This window comes from Gorilla gorilla, chromosome 6, assembly GCF_029281585.2.
Source record: "Gorilla gorilla gorilla isolate KB3781 chromosome 6, NHGRI_mGorGor1-v2.1_pri, whole genome shotgun sequence".
Classification (NCBI taxonomy): Eukaryota; Metazoa; Chordata; class Mammalia; order Primates; family Hominidae; genus Gorilla; species Gorilla gorilla.
The window spans coordinates 32,260,297-32,277,403 of NC_073230.2; the positions used below are offsets into that span (position 1 = coordinate 32,260,297).

At 43.9% G+C, this 17,107-nt stretch overlaps 1 protein-coding gene across 4 annotated transcripts in view; it reads right to left on the reverse strand.

Annotated features, from left to right (window-relative positions):
- OSBPL3 (oxysterol binding protein like 3) overlaps positions 1–17,107 on the reverse strand; it is a 186,422-nt gene that overhangs the window by 21,967 nt on the left and 147,348 nt on the right. For all 4 annotated transcript variants that reach the window (XM_055346889.2, XM_055346883.2, XM_055346887.2 and 1 more), the window contains 2 exons: positions 14,028–14,278; positions 8,908–9,045 (listed from right to left, as the gene is read on the reverse strand). In XM_055346889.2, the coding sequence (XP_055202864.1) occupies positions 8,908–9,045; positions 14,028–14,278 (389 nt within the window). The remainder of the gene's footprint in view (positions 1–8,907; positions 9,046–14,027; positions 14,279–17,107) is intronic.

Below are 17,107 nucleotides of genomic sequence, written 5' to 3' on the forward strand. Positions count from 1 at the left end.
TTTGATGTTGTCTTTTTTCTTTTTTTGAGACAGGGTCTCACTCTGCCACCCAGGCTGGAGTGCAGTGGCACAATCACAGCCCACTACAGCCTCGACCTCCAGGGCTCAAGTGATCCTCCTGTCTCAGCCTCTCAAGTTGCTGGGACTAAAGGTGTGTGCCACCATGCCCGGCTAATTTTTTCACTTTTTGTAGGGATGGGGTCATGCTATGTTGCCCAGACTGGTCCGGAACTCCTGGCCTCAAGTGATCTTCCCACCTCAGCCTCCCAAAGTGCTGGGATTACAGGTGTGAGCCACCATATCCAGTTATCTTTTTTAAAAAAATCCTACCACTTGGAGATACCTTATATTAAAAAATGCTACATTCTTCTCCTTTTCTTCACTAGCTGTCTCTCGATGAAAACAACGGAGCTAGCTTTGAAACCACGGGATCATATAAAACAAAATCAAGGTGCAGTGGCATAGCCCTGTAATTCCAGCTACTTGGGAGGCTGAGGCAGAAGGATCCCTTGAGCCCAGGATCCAGGAGTTCAAGACCAGCCTGGGCAACATAGTGAGACACTATCTATAATAATAATAACCATTAATCAGCTCAAGACAATCCCCACTCCCCACTTCTCTACCCCACCTGGCATGACCCACTATGAAATGGAAGGAAAGCTATGAAATGTTCCTCTCCCCCATAATGTAAACATATTTTAAAGTGGATTATTATGAAGTAGATTATATTCATCCCACAAAAACAATGTAACAATGTGGGAGAGGAGCACTATAGCTTTGATGAAGAATTTGGCATCTTTACAGGTATGGCCGAATGTAAACACAGTATATAAAAACCATACGCCTCTTCTGTAATAATTTTAAACCCCATAAAACAGGGATAAATATACTATCCATATGAATTATAAGAGAACCCCTACAGTATACACACATCTCATAAAAACCCAACCTTGATTTTTTTAAACTATTGTGTTAGATAATGAATGAATGTTTAGCAGATTATGTTTAGATGGGATCAACACATTTTCTGAATAAGTCTCAACCTTCAAATATCAGTAACTTTGCTTATTTCTTTATGGCTTACACAGGCCTTTGGGAATGGTTTATTTGGCCCACATTGCTTTTAAGAGTTTTACAAAGCTTTCTGGGGAGATTTACATTGATAGTTTATTATTTTGTATATTTCCTCCTATTTCTGGAGCATCTGCCATGTGCTGCACTAGTCTCCGGGAACGAGGGAAAGGTTTTTGTTGTTCCATGGACCTGGGCCCTGACTGCAACATCATCTGCTGGCTGTATGACCTTCACAGCTTTTCAATCCCTTCAGCCTCTGTCACCTCATCTGTGAAATAAGGCTGATTCCACTGACTCGGCCAACTAAAAAAAGAACACATACAAACTGTCCAGGATCATACACCGATGTGGATTAGGCAGAGACTAAGTGAAAATATACTCATTTAAAAGAGACTAAGTGAAAATACACTCATTTAAAAAATCAAAATATAGATTTCTAAAATGAGTGTATTTTCACTTAGTTCTTAGGGCAGCCTTGAATCTTGGTGAGCCTGATTTTATAAATTAGGAAATAGGGGTTCTGGCCAGCAAAGAGCTTCCCCAATGCCACACCATTAATGAGTGATAAAGGTAGCACTCCAAACCTACGTCATCCTCTTCCAGATCCAGGGCTCGTGTCCCTCCCCAAAGCCAGGACACATCACTAAGGTTCCTTCTCATGGACATTTAGAGAAAAAAAACTTTTGAATTTGACCTTTCCAACCTCAGTCTCGCATATTTCTTTGTAAAATGAGGTGTGAGGATCCCTCTTGGCTTCAAAATGCTCTGATTCTAACATCTGCTGTTAATGTCTTCTTTGAATCTTAGCATCAAAGGTGGTGGCGGATGCTGGCCAACTTGAAAAGATTATACAAAGGCTTTGATTAACTTCAATGCCCATGGAAAAAGGTAATTCACAGTTAATCACTTAATCTTTGTTGATGGCAATCTTTCTAAAATCTATTAGAGTAGAGAATAATGAGCAGAATCTAACCTGTCTTTGTTATTGCAGGATTTTGGTTGAGTCTGTATTCTCCTTACATTTTAATTCAGGCAAAAAGGGCAGTAAATGCATTTGTCTGAATTGACCCAGCCCTGGAAGAGATGCTGTCTGTTAGCCTGTTGAATAAACTCAATTTAGACTTTTTTTTTTTAAGCATTCTTCCCTATCACGTCCTCTCCAATCAAAGAAGAGCAATTCTTGATTGGTAAGGATGCCCAAGCATTCAAGAAATTAGTACACATGGTTTTTATTATGCAAGTATTTATATGGTAACACATGTATCTATCTTTCTTTCTACAAGCCCCAAAACAGTTCCCCTGGCAGTTAAGAATGCTGGTAATTTATAATTTATTTATATATCTGAGGCCTTTCTTTACCTTGACCTAATCATTTTTAATTTATGCTTTGAATGCACTTTATATAAGAGGTCAAGGGAGAAGCAGATAGGAAAAGGAGGTATTTTCAGTATTTTTGTACTTTGTAAGTTTTTATTTTTCAGATTTAGAAAAGTAGCCCTTCAATACATCAGTTCTCCCCTGCAACTGCTCCAAGGCATAACTATCCAGTCCTCCTAGGTCCTGATTTCCCTGCAGCAATACAGGGCAATAACGAAAAAGAGGGCAAGTGCCAGGTGAAGAAGTCATCCAGAGAGGGGACCAAGTGGCCATTCTTTCCAGGTCACTCATCAAGTACTTATTGATTGCCTGTGATGTGTCAGGCACCGTCCTAGTCACCAAGGGTAAAAATTCTTACCCTGATGGAATTTATATTTTAGTATGGAAGTGGGTAAGACAAACGACACATAAGAAGCACATAATTTGTCAGTAGAAATTGTGTTAAGGAAAATAAAGCAGGGCATGAGGATGTGGGGACAGTGAGTAGGAGTGCTGGTCAGACAGGGTGGTGGGGCAGGACTCTAATAATGGAAACCTGTGGGGCTGAGAGAAGTTCGGAAGTTAACCATGCAGATATCTGAGAGAAGCACGTCCCAGGCAGGGGACACAGCAAAGGCCAATGGCTGGAAAATGCTTGGTATGAAGCAGAAGAAGCAAGGCCAGTGTGGCAGAGCTAAATGAGGAGGTGGGGAAAGTAGGAGAAGTGTCTGAGGGTGAGATTTTCGAGGGCGTTGTGGACCATGGCCAGGACTTTGGATTTTATTCCAAGTGACTTGGGAAGTTGGTGGAGGATTTAGAGCAGCTGCTGCTTCTGTTTTAAGCAGTCACTGGGGCTGCTGGATAAGGAATTAATTGGCTCTGGAAACAGGAGACCAGTAGTGAGTCCTACTGCAATAATCCCAGTCATTGATTTTAGTGGCCTGAGCTAGGTGACCAGCATCACATGGGAGAGAAAGTGAAAATGGCTGGCTGTAGAAGGAAGGCTTCTGAAGGGAGACCCCAGGATTTGCTGATGAGAGGATGTGAATGATGAGAGAAAGAGCTATTAAGGATGATGCCAAGAATTCTGGCCTGATTTTGGGGAGAATGCAGATGCCAATTATTTTCCCTTCTCCCATGTTCAGAGTGAATCACTTATCTCATAAACACATGGCCTCTTGCAAAAAATTAAAAAACAAAAACACATTAAGTGCTGACTTGACCTAGAAATGGAGGAAACCACAAAGCAATGGTTTAGTTGTCTCATATTTGATTTATTGCTGGTTTTATTTGAACGGCTTGAATTTACCCTTTGAGTGTCTTTAAGAATTTACCCTTTGACAGTATCTTTACTTATTTAATCAGTAATAAATAACTCTGCTAACTAGTAGATACAAGGATTATTCAGAGGTGACATGAGTGTGCAAGGAGGAAGTGATGGGTGTGGCAAGTATAAGCCTGTCCAAGAATGTATGGACTCAGAGTCCTCCAATAAATAACAGAAAAGGAAGAAAGGCTGAGCCTGTAGAGCAAAAGAAAAGATCTTCATTTCAATCTCTTACATTTTAGTAACTTTTAATAACTGCACTCAGCTTTTCTGACACTGTCAAGGGTATGCAGGTGGGTGGGTAAATGGTTAAAATGAACAATGATCTGGACAACTAAAGTTTCATGTAATTAGGAAAAGCTACTTTTAGACCATAGCTTAATTGCATATCCTTTCAACACCAAACCTTTCCCAAAGGTATGAAAGAAGGAACATAGCCAACTGAAATAAGTTTTCTGACCCATCTATTCCCTTGATGCAGCTCAAAATCAGTGTGTTAGCTCTGCCAGGCAGCAGGAGGACGCAGCAAGCAGGGAATCACCTGCCAGAGGATACTTAGTCCCTGACCAGTAAGGAAAGAAGGGAAGTCCTTCCTCTCTGAATTCCTCCTTTTGTGAGTTTATGTAGAAAGCCAAGGTTGAAATGGATTTTTTGGCACAAAGGAAACCTCTGAGAAGGTGGAAGAGCCAGAGGGTCAGAACCTAGGACAGGAATGTCTATGACTCACTCCTGATCGGTCCTCTTTCACAAAGGCCACACCCCTGCCTACCACAGGAGTGGAGAACAAAGTCCTATGTGAGTCTGGAGAGATTTTGCATGGTGAGAAGGAACAGCATACACAAAGGGCTGCTTTGTGTATACTGTACTCCAGTAGCTCTGAGCACAGTCACTGAGTCCACACAAGAGACCCCACAAAGAGTGAGGGGAAAAGGAGGCAGGGATGGAAACAGAGGGGCTGGGTTCTAGCATTTGCTGAGGGGCACTAGGAAGCTCAAATCCTCTAGGCCTTGGTTTTCTCGCCTGTAACTGATCCCTGCCTCACCTTCCACAGAGCGCCATTTTGGAGATCAAGTAAGATCATGAATGCACGGAGCACTCTACAAATCTAATACTTGTTCTAAGAAAAATTTTTAACAAGAAATGCTTTCTCTGATTTCTGACCACATGAATCATTTTGATGTTGTGGTTTTGGGTCTTTTAGACGAGAAACAATACAGAGAGGCAAGCTTCAACGGAGTCGAACTCTCAAGCAGCAATGACTTCCACTTGCCTGGCTGCTCACCACCTCAAACATCCACATACCCAGCAAATCCATAAGACAACAAAATCAAGGGGCTTGGAAGAGAGAGGCAGCCATCGCTTTCCAACTCAGACTGTTGTCTAGAAAACTCAGAAGAAAAGCCAAGCTGTTTCTTGCCAGGTCCTTAAGCTTGGAGATACAATTTCCATCATCATCCTCCTTAGAAAAAAATTCCACCCAAAAATATTAATTCGGGGGGCTTGCCCAGTTTATTATACTAGTCATCCAGAAACCTGTACTCATTGTAGAGAGGCACAAGAAAACAAACCTCTAAGCCATGAGAGCTTAAGTATATCAATGACACATAATGGACAAGGGCGGAGTCATGCTGTCTCCATCAAGGTAGACTGTCTCCTGGGCTGGAGGCAGAAAGAGCCATACCAGGTACCAGCAGGAAACAGAATAAATGCTCTGGCATTCTCTTCAGATGTGTTAAATTAGAATAGACAACGTCGGGAGAGGGAAAGAGGGGTACTGAGCTGATAGGCTCCTGCTGGCCAGGGAAAGGGAGGCCCTGGCCCTACACCCTTCCCACTTCTAGGGCAGAGGACTGCCTGGTGTACTGAATCACATAGCTGCATCTTCACACTGTATGCTCACTTAGGATTCTCATTGGCTTCCCAAGTAATCTGCCTATGGGAAAATCATACCTAGTCACACTGGACAATGCTTTCTGATCCCCATAGCAGGTCTATTTTTCACAGTAAATGCATTTAGTAGCATTCTAGTTTATATACATCAGTCTCTTGTAAGCTTAGTGTGAATTTATCCCTGAGAGACTCATCCATTCTTAGGTATATTAAAATAACCAACTATCTGCAGCCATCAGGCTAAATTCCAGACAGATGAAGCAGCTCCATGATGATCAGGACTGGTGGTATGACCATGGTGAAGCCAGCTGTGAGAACTCCTGGCTGCCTGACAGCCATTTTCTGTCAGAGACTCACCAGCGACATCAAGTCCCCTTCAAACCACTTGTACTAGAAGTGGAGATACAGCATATCTTATTTGAACATAAGAAAGTATATATTATAGATATATGCCTTTCTAGTTTTCTTTCATCAAGTCATTCCTCAGCCTCCTCTCTGCCTTGTCAACACTCCTCTTACTATTCTTTTCCCTTTTTTTTTGAAATGGAGTCTTGCTCTGTTGCCCAGGCTGGAGTGCAGTGGTGCGATCTTGGCTCACCGCATCCTCCACCTCCCAGGTTCAAGTGATTCTCCTGCCTCAGCCTCCTGAGTAACTGGGATTATAGGCATGTGACACCACACCTGGCTAATTTTTTGTATTCTTAGTAGAGATGGGGTTTCACCACGTTAGCCAGGCTTGTCTCGAACTCCAGACCTCAAGTGATTCACCTACCTCAGCCTCCCAAACTCTTACTATTCTTAACACTTTATATTAAAAGGCATCGTAGGCCAGGCGTGGTGGTTCATGCCTGTAATCCCAGCACTTTGGGAGGCCAAGGCGGGCGGATCCGATGAGGTCAGTTTGCGACCAGCCTGGCCAATATGGTGAAATGCCATCTCTATTAAAAATACAAAACTTAGCTGGGCATGGTGGCACAAGCCTGTGGTCCCAGCTACTCGGGAGGCTGAGGTGCGAGGATCACTTGAACTGGGAGGCAGAGGTTGCAGTAAGCCGAGATTGTGCCACTGCACTCCAGCCTGGGCAACAAAGTGAGACTCTGTCAGAAAAAAAAAAAAAAAAGGCATCATAGAAGTTCCCACTAAATATAAGAGCAATAGCCATTTACTGAATATTTCCATCAGTGTATTATTTTGTTTAAGCCTTACTACAACCTATTAGTCAAACATTATCATTCCTAATTTACAGATTTTTTTTTTAAAAAAAGGAAGGCTCAGAAAGTTGAAGGAACTTACATAAGGTCACACATGGAGCAAATTGTGGAGTTAAGATTTGAAGCAGGCAGGTCTGTACATCCTACACCCAGCACATTCTAAACTACTAACAATAACCAGTTCTCTTTCTTGCTTATTTCATGGAACTAAATGCTAAGTTATGTAACCCTCTTTCTGTCTTTGTGCACATGTGCCCAGGAGCTCTGATTTCTCCCCCCCTGTGCCACCATGGGAAATACACAAACAGGTCTTGAATTTGGCCCTGTCCCACCAGGGCTCAGAGGACTGAAGCTCAACTTAACTTTACACAGCTCATGTTACTATTCTTTTCTTATAGCTATTCATCCTGTCCTGATTGTCTGCTGTAGTTTGAGGCTATTTTTGGCCTTTATTTTTTCACAAGAGTGCATATGATACCATGGAAACCAAATTATATTTTCATTTATTCTCATTCTATTTTAGGTTCAGTATTTAAATAACCCAGATGAATTCTGAATCACACAGATTATCTTATCCCCTTTAACTACTGATTTAACTCCCTACTTCCCCAGTGTTAGTCCACGTTTAATTTCTTGTTTTAGCTTCTAACTGGCAAGCTACTGACAGTGTGCTTTGGGTTACTGTATATTCACTTTCCTTTGAGTTCCAGAGAACACTCCTTATCATTTACAGTTAAGATAAGCACTATCATCATAAGTCTCTCAGCCAACCCACGCTTCCCCTCCTCTCCCTGTAGTGCAAATCCATTGATAAAGAGAGCAGCAAGATAAAAGAATATTTTAGCAATCCACACCCCCCCCTTTCTCCTCAGTTCTCTAAGAACTAGGGGGTGAGAAATATACAGAAGCAATGATGTCTAATGTCCCTAGGGATTTAGGGATATACAGAGAGTGGACGTGTTTGATTGCTACCTTAACAAGGTGGGAGAGGGTGTATTTTATTTTTTAAATTTGTTATAATTTTAATAAAATTTCTTTCTGCATATCTTAGAGGTTTTTTTAAAAATTTCAATATGTATACACTCTATTTTAGGTAAATAATCCCCTGTTGACAAGCATTTTAGATGTTCCCAACACTCCACCATTATAAACTATGCTGGCATGCATCAATAATAACAGCAAACACTCATATAACATGTATCTTCATGTCTCACATGCTGCTCCAAGTGCTTTGCAGACAGTGTCTCATTGAATCATCACAAAACCATGTGAGGTACATATAACTGTCACCCTCTCCACTCTCAAGAGCAAACTAAAGCACAGAGAAGCTATGTAACTTGCCTTGGGTTATCATGCTAATAAGAGGTAGAACTGAGGTAGGAGGGATCCTGGGTTGTCTGAAGCCTGAGTATTACTCTATGCTACTTCTATGGCAAGAGTGTGATGGAACCTTAGGCTGCATGAGTACAAGGTTGTGCATCCATCAGATGAGGGCAGGGACTCCTGTCCGGACCCCTCACCCCCCACCCCACTGCAATATCCTAGCACCTGGAACAGTGGCAGGCACATGGTATACGTTCTAGAAATAATTTATTGATGTGAATGAATAAATACATGAATGAATGATTCCTCTCAAATCAAAATTGAGAATAACGCATTTATCTGGTGCTGCCCACTCTGCTGGGGGCATTCATGCTCTGGAATAATGATGTCAGTGTGTTAGGGAGCAATGTTAAACCTCTAAATTGAAGTTTGGGCCAACATTCATCCTTTCAAAATTCCTTGTGCTAATGATTTTAAAGAGAAAGGACACCGGCAATGCATGTAGCCAAGCAAGTGTGCAGAATTACGGGTGGTACCTTTATGCCCCTGGGTGGTGGCTTGGCTTCAGTGGAAGGGAAATCGATCCCTCCCTTTATGTTGAAAAGCACTGTAATTATCTCGGCTGCTTTGAAGCCAGTGAAAGGTGGAAGATAAATATTTCAGAAGCACATTTAATGGGAGACATAAGCAACCCCTCCCAACAAGCAAAAAAGGGTGTACATCTACCTGTTCTGAAAAAAACTGGAAGCCCTTGTCCTCCCGAATACATTCATATGTTTCTCCAAGAACCGGATTAAATGGCTTGCTTCCAGCTCGGTAGTAGCTAGATGCATACGCTGATACGGCAAAGGCTGCCACATACACCTAAGGACAAGAGAAAAGAACTTTGTCATTTCCGTGTCACCAAGAGCTTTATTGTTCACAAAGAACTAAACAAAATAAAACCTCTATGATTTTCTTTCAGAAAGCCAAAGATTTGTCTTTGGTTGTTTTTAAACAACATAGGTTTAAAATTGTAGGTTTAAATAATGTTTATCTGGGCCCCAAAACAAATTAACCCAATGTTTTAAAGCTGTCCGTTTATCTTGATGCCTAGAAGTTGGGAGATGCTATAAAGACGATGACATTTCTAAACTGGACTACACTGTTTCTGGAAACTGTTAAGCTGAGTCCAGTACTTTTAAGCCTGACAGTATCTGAGGATCCTGATATGGTGCTAAGGCTTCAGGGGTGGAGTGGGGAAAGAGTATTAAAAAAGGAGTGTTAAAAAATCCCTCCAGGAGGTGGGGGGATCAGCCCCCCGCCTGGCCAGCCGCCCCATCCGGGAGGGAGGTGGGGGGATCAGCCCCCTGCCTGGCCAGCCGCCCCGTCCGGGAGGTGAGGGGCGCCTCTGCCCGGCCGCCCCTACTGGGAAGTGAGGAGCCCCTCTGCCCGGCCAGCCGCCCCGTCCCAGAGTGAGGTGGGGGGATCAGCCCCCCGCCCGGCCAGCTGCCCTGTCCGGGAGGTGAGGGGCGCCTCTGCCAGGCCGCCCCTACTGGGAAGTGAGGAGCCCCTCTGCCCGGCCAGCCGCTCCGTCCGGGAGGGAGGTGGGGGGGTCAGCCCCCCGCCTGGCCAGCCGCCCCATCCGGGAGGGAGGTGGGGGGGTTAGCCCCCCGCCTGGCCAGCCGCCCCGTCCGGGAGGTGAGGGGCGCATCTGCCCGGCCGCCCCTACTGGGAAGTGAGGAGCCCCTCTGCCCAGCCAGCCGCCCCGTCCGGGAGGGAGGTGAGGGGGTCGGCCAGCCGCCCCGTCCGGGAGGGAGGTGGGGGGTCAGCCCCCCGCCCGGGCAGCCGCCCCGTCCGGGAGGGAGGTGGGGGGGGTCAGCCCCCCGCCTGGCCAGCCGCCCCATCCGGGAGGTGAGGGGCGCCTCTGCCCGGCCGCCCCTACTGGGAAGTGAGGAGCCCCTCTGCCCGGCCAGCAGCCCCGTCCAGGAGGGAGGTGGGGGGGTCAGCCCCCTGCCCGGCCAGCCGCCCCGTCCGGGAGGTGAGGGGCGCCTCTGCCCGGCCGCCCCTACTGGGAAGTGAGGAGCCCCTCTGCCCGGCCACCACCCCGTCTGGGAGGTGTACCCAACAGCTCATTGAGAACGGGCCATGATGACAATGGCGGTTTTGTGGAATGGAAAGGGGGGAAAGGTGGGGAAAAGATTGAGAAATCGGATGGTTGCCGTGTCTGTGTAGAAAGAGGTAGACATGGGAGACTTTTCATTTTGTTCTGTACTAAGAAAAATTCTTCTGCCTTGGGATCCTGTTGATCTGTGACCTTACCCCCAACCCTGTGCTCTCTGAAACATGTGCTGTATCCACTCAGGGTTGAATGGATTAAGGGCGGTGCAAGATGTGCTTTGTTAAACAGATGCTTGAAGGCAGCATGCTCGTTAAGAGTCATCACCACTCCCTAATCTCAAGTACCCAGGGACACAAACACTGCGGAAGGCCGCAGGGTCCTCTGCCTAGGAAAACCAGAGAACTTTGTTCACTTGTTTATCTGCTGACCTTCCCTCCACTATTGTCCTGTGACCCCGCCAAATCCCCCTCTGCGAGAAACACCCAAGAATGATCAATAAATAAATAAATAAATAAATAAATAAATAAATAAATAAATAAAAAAAAAAAAAAAAAAAAAAATCCCTCCAAAACTCAGGAATCAGCATCATAAATTTAACCATTCAAAATGTGGTATTATAGAAACCAAAACGTTCATTTTGACCAAAGAAAATCTGTGAGTCATTTCCTAAGCCTGGGAAACAAGCCACAGGATATAGTGACTTTAAAGTTCTGCTTTTTTGGGAGGAAAAGTGAAACATCAAAAAAAAAAATTAAAATAAAGAGAGGAAGGAAGAAAAACTTTACGTGAACACGAAGTGAACAAACTCTCTGGGCAGCCCTTACTGTGAGGTCTTGGCGTCTTTAGCAATTCCCCATCAGGGCATCAGGGAGGCACATTACCTTCTTTGTCTCTTCTTCCATGTGTGTAACAACAGTTAAACCTAAGCAGGGATGTCCAATTTTGCTTTCTAATGTCAGGTAGTAACAATCTCAAGATTTCTTCTTCCCAGCACATTTCATGCAGTTTCTTATACTGAAGAAGAGCTGAGTGCCTTTCATAAATGCTCACTAGTCACATAACCTTCCTTTTTAACCTTCTGCTAAATTTTTGGTGTTGCCTGTAATAGGGACCACCTCACCACCTCATGCTATAGAATTCTCTAGAGGAGCTGGATGGCTTATAAAAATCAGCTATACTCAGCTGGGTGCAGTGGCTCACGCCTGTAATCCCAGCACTTTGGGAGACCGAGGCAGGTGGATCTGCTCGAGCCCAGGAGTTCAAGACCAGCCTGGACAACATGGCGAAACCTCTTCTCTACAAAAAAAATACAAAAGACGTAGCTGGGTGTGGTGGCACATGCTTGTGGTCCCAGCTGCTTGGGAGGCAGAAGTGGGAGGATGGATTGAGCCCAGGAGGTCGAGGCTGCAATGAGCCGTGATTGCACCACTGCACTCCAGCCTGGGTGACAGAGCAAGACCCTGTCTCAAAAAAAAAAAAAAAAAGAAGGGCTGGGCGCAGTAGCTCACACCTGTAATCCCAGCACTTTGGGAGGCCGAGGTGGGCAGATCACGAGGTCAGGAGTTCGAGACCAGCCTGATCAACATGGTGACACCCCATCTCTACTAAAAATACAAAAATTAGCCAGATGTGGTGGCACGCGCCTGTAATCCCAGCTACTCAGGAGGCTGAAGTAGGAGAATCACTTGAATCTGGGAGGTGGAGGTTGCAGTGAGCCGAGATTGTGCCACTGCACTCCAGCTTGGGCGACAGAGAGAGACTCTGTCTCAAAAAAAAAAAAAAAAAAAAAAAAAGAAGAAAAAATCAACTACACTCAAGTCAGTCCTACTTGTGACTGCCTGTGTTCTTGAAACCTGGGTGTCTGTTCCTCTCCCTGCTTCTCCACATTGGTGACCTGTGAAACAGTACAGCCACACTGTGTATGGAATGCTGAATCAACCCTTAATCACCTTCACCATGTAAAATAGAACACAACCGATGAAAGAACCTAGTGCCATTCATGATGTTGTGGGGAAGACAGAGCGAAGGGGAGGCAGAAGGAAGCACTCTCCCTGTGGGTTGGTGGCATGAGGGAGAGTCCAGGCAGGGGCATAAGCTGACCTGCAGGACAGTAAACAAAACCCATGAGATAAGACTCCTGCTTAGTGGTTATGTTGGGGATGAGCAGCCTCTCCTCAAACCTCTGCTCAAGGTCAATTATACTGATCAATCAGCTGAATATCCTAAGGGTCTCTAAATTGCCACAGCATGAAACATCTTTAAGAAACTTTCATCCTCAAAGCCAATCATTTCCTTTAAAGAAAAGAGCTGTCCACAAATGCTGACTTTTAACACTTGCTTAGAAGCTATTTCTACAAGATTTGCCTTCCTTTTATTCAGCAAAAATTATCTGGGGACAAGTACCAAAGAAGAGTTTAAAAAATACAGCTTGTTTTTGTCTCCTACTCTGATTATCAGTAACAAGAAAGAAAGTCTCTTGGGCCAGGTACAGTGACTCATGCCTGTAATCCCAGCACTTTGGGAGGCCAGGGCAGGAGGGTTGCTTGAGCCTAAGAGTTCGAGGTTGCAGTGAGGTAGGACTGCACCACTGCACTCCAGCCTGGGTGACAAAGACCCTGACTCAAAAAAAGAGAGTCTCTTTGATAGGGGAGGCCCTGGAGACTGGGCAGAATGACTATGGGATATCCCTCTCAGACAGCAGTTAAGATTCCCCCTTAATCTTCAAATCATTGAAGTAATGATGTTTTAATGAGCACTAGAACTGCAGAATGCTTAGAATGTAGAAAATAATAGCATCCTCTATCAATGGGGAGTGTCGGCAGGGCTAGGTCTGTGAAGCCGAGGGGGCACTCCAATTCCAATGTAGCCAATTGGCAAATGCCCAGGAGAGAGACTCTGCCTTTGGGGGACACTGATGTCCCAGCATCCCATAGAGACAATGACCTTACTGCTCTAAAGTCACTGAATATGAGGAAGCAAAAAGCGGTACAGACACCCATGTTCAAGAACAAAGTTAGTCACAGTCATAGAGAGGGCTGATCTGCCCAGAGTCTTGCCCTTTGGGTACTCCCTTCCCAATCTCCCTACCCATGAGATGGGGGAAAGATGAGAAATACTTGGAAGCCCTTTTAAAAGCCAGCATGCTGTGACTGGAGCTGATGCCCAGTAGGGAAGAGAAGGCTTTTTTAAGATTGTTTTTTAAGTACTCTATAAAATAAGAGGGAGAGAGAAAAAAAAGAATATTTCTGATGTGAAAACCTCCTCTTGTGAACTTTATTTTCCAAAAACCTAGGAGCTGATGGGACAATTCCAGAAATAAACACAAACATTCTCAGGGGAAACTTACCCTGGATGAGAAAAACAGCTCGAGAAATTAAATTCTGTCCACCCAGGGAAGTAAAAATAAACATGCAGACAGCCCTAAAGACTTGTTTTCCAGCCAGGCACATCGGAACAATCAGCCAGAAGGCTTCTGGAGAAAGAGGAAGCACAAACCCACAGAACAGAACTACCCCAGGCACCAAGTGCCACGGAGAAGCACCCCAACCCCGTCTCCAAATCCTCACAAGGTGACTGGAAACAGCCAGGCGGAGGAAGCCAGACAGCTCTGAGTAATGAACCTGTTTACGGAACAATCAAAATGAAACCGGAGGGAACAGGGGCTGTCTCTCTGATGGGCCCCGTGAATGGCCTCGTGGCTTGGGGACCAAGGCTGGACAGTGGCAAGTGAAGGCTGACTCCTCACCATCCTTTCCAGGGGGCTGGGAATCTGCGCAGCCTTGTCCAGGAGCTCGCTGTACTCCAGCTCCTCGCAGAGCCTCTGCAGCGTGTTCAGGGGCTCGTTCAGCTCCACCGGCATGGCCACCTTGGACAGGTCCTTCCCGATGTTGTTCCTCAGGATGTTCCACAGGCTGATGTTACTGCTGCTCGGGCAGGGCGCCGGCAGGCACGTTCTTCTCTGGGACTTCGCTTCCCGACCACTATCAAGGACAGGCCCTGAAAGGGAAAGAGGCCTGGTTGTCTCTATAAAGCTTTTCATTTTATTCTATTATTTTTAATCCATGAATAAAACCTTACGTAGCAAGTAGTCAATGTTACTATTAAACTCAGTTGTTCAGAGTATGGCTGGAAGTCAGAAAATCGGCAAAAGAATTCTGAGCAATTAAATACCAAAAATGACACACACTAAAACCCATCGACTTTATTCACAGGGAAGACCCTGAATTGCTCCTCAAAACCTAGTTCCTCATAGCTCATACACACTTAGAATAAAACTGGAAATTGGATTTCTATGCCTATAGTTGCTTATTGTTTATAAAAACTTGTAAACTTTTTAAAAAATCACTTTAAATTCTGGTAAAACAATTGTGTTTATTACAGGAAAACTATAAAGGAAATAATGGTCATTTCATTGCTCCACCACCCCAAAATAGCAGCCATTTATATATTAGAGTATCTTCATTTCGTGTTTTCTCCATTTGTGTTGTTCATACTGTATACATATTTTATATTCTGCTTGTTCAGCTAACAGAGTATTTTTCCATATTATTTAAAATTTTTCTAAAACATCAGTTTTTGCTCAATATCACTAATCATTAGAGAAATGCAAATCAAAACCACAATGAGATATCATCTCATACCAATCAGAATAGCAATTACTAAAAAGTCAAAAAATAACATGCTGGTGAGGCTGCAGAGAAAAGGGAATACTTATACACTACTGGCGGGAATGTAATTAGCTCAGCCATTGTGGAAAGCAGTTTGGCAATTTTTCAAAGAACTTAAAAAACAGAACTGCCATTCAACTCAGCAATCCCATTACTGACTATATACCCAAAGGAATATATATTGTTCTACCATAAAGACACATGCACATGTATGTTTATCACAGCACTATTCCCAACAGCAAAGACATGGAATCAATTTAAATGCCCATCAACAGTAGACTAGATAAAGAAAATGCGGTACATATACACCATGGAATACTGTGCAGCCATAAAAAAGAATGGGATCATGGCCTTTGCAGCAACATAGATGGAGCTGGAGGCCATTAACTAAGCAAACTAACACAGGAAGAGAAAACCAAATGCATGTTCTCACTTGTAAAGGGGTACTAAATGTTAGTTCACATGAACATAAAGAAGGGAACCATAGACACCAGGGCCTACTGGAATGTGGGGGGTGGGTGGAGGGTGGGTAGTGGGTGAGGATCAAAAACCTACCTATTTGGTGCTATGCTTATTACCTTGGTGATGAAATAATCTGTACAGCAACCACCGTGACATGCAATTTACCTATAGAACAAACCTGCACATGTACCCCTGAACCTAAGAGTTTTTTTAATAAATCATTTTTAAAGACTGTAAAATATTTTTTGCCTATATCTTTATTTTCTTAGGATACGAAGAAGCGGGATTACTATGTCAACAACTCTGAATGTTGTTAGACTTCTGATTCACATGATCAGACTGCTTTTCAAAAAGGCTGCCCCCAACTTCCCCATTTATCGGCAGCAGATGTGAACATCCATCTCCTGAGGCCTCTTCAGGCTTGTCATTTTCATTTTTAATTTCTGTCAAATTGTCAGGTGGACAGTGTAACCACCTTGTTTTTGCTTACATTTAAAAGATTTCCTGTGTGGTTTGGAGGGCTTTCATGAGCACTTCTTCTTTGCTGAATTGTCTGCCCTCCTATTTATGTATTAACACCATATTCTCTTGTTTTATATTTGTTTTACAATTCAATCCCCACTTGGTATTTACCTTTAAATTTGGTCAATGGAGTATTTTGATGAAGGAAACATATTTTAGGTATGCCAATCTATCAATCTTTTCCTTCATTTCATGCTCTGAAATTCCTATCCTCCATTGTGCCTGTTTTCAAATGAAATCTCTTGCATATTATTTTTATTTATATATCAATAAGCATACTTTATTGATATATATTTTATTAAGCATATATATTTAACATTTACTTATTATAAAGCCAATCACTGATAAAGGGGCTGCTCTGATGAACAGAGACACATGAAAACAGGGCCACACTGTGCGTCTCATGTTAATCTAATCATCCAATTAACTTTCGAATTTGTTTTGCTTTTTTAAAATTAATTTTTTTTGAGACAGGGTCTTGGTCTGTTGCCCAGGCTGGAGTACAGTGGCATAATCTTGAGTCACTGCAGCCTCTGCCTCACTGGCTCAAGCAATCTTCCTGCCTCAGCCTCCCAAGCAGCTGGGACCACAGACGCACACCAACATGCCTGGCTAATTTTTTGTATTTTTGTAGAGATGAGATTTTACTATGTTGCCAAGGCTGATCTCAAATTCCTGAGCTCAAGTGATCCACCCACCTCAGCCTCCCAAAGTCCTGGGATTACAGGCGTGAGCCACCACGCCCAGCCTGTTTTAGTGGCTTAATATGGGTAAATACAACATAGGTAAGTAGCAGCAAATGGCAGTTTTAAAATTAATTAATTAAATATTGAGATAGGGTCTTTCTCAACAGGGTCACTAAGGCTGGAGTGCGGTGGTATGATCATAGCTCACTGTAACCTCGAACTCCTGGGCCTAAACAATTGTTCCACCTCAGTCTCCTGAGTAGCTCAGACTACAGACATGCTACACCACGCCTGGCTAGTTTTTGTATCTTTTTTTAGAGACAGGATCTTGCTATGTTGCGCAGGCTGGTCTCAAACTCTTGGCCTAAAGCAATCCTCCTGCCTCAGCCTCCCAAAGTGTTGGGATTATAGGTGTGAGCCACTGTGCCTTGCCTGCAGTCATTTTTGAAAACAATTTTTCATGTAGTCTCAAAAAATTTTCTTTGATT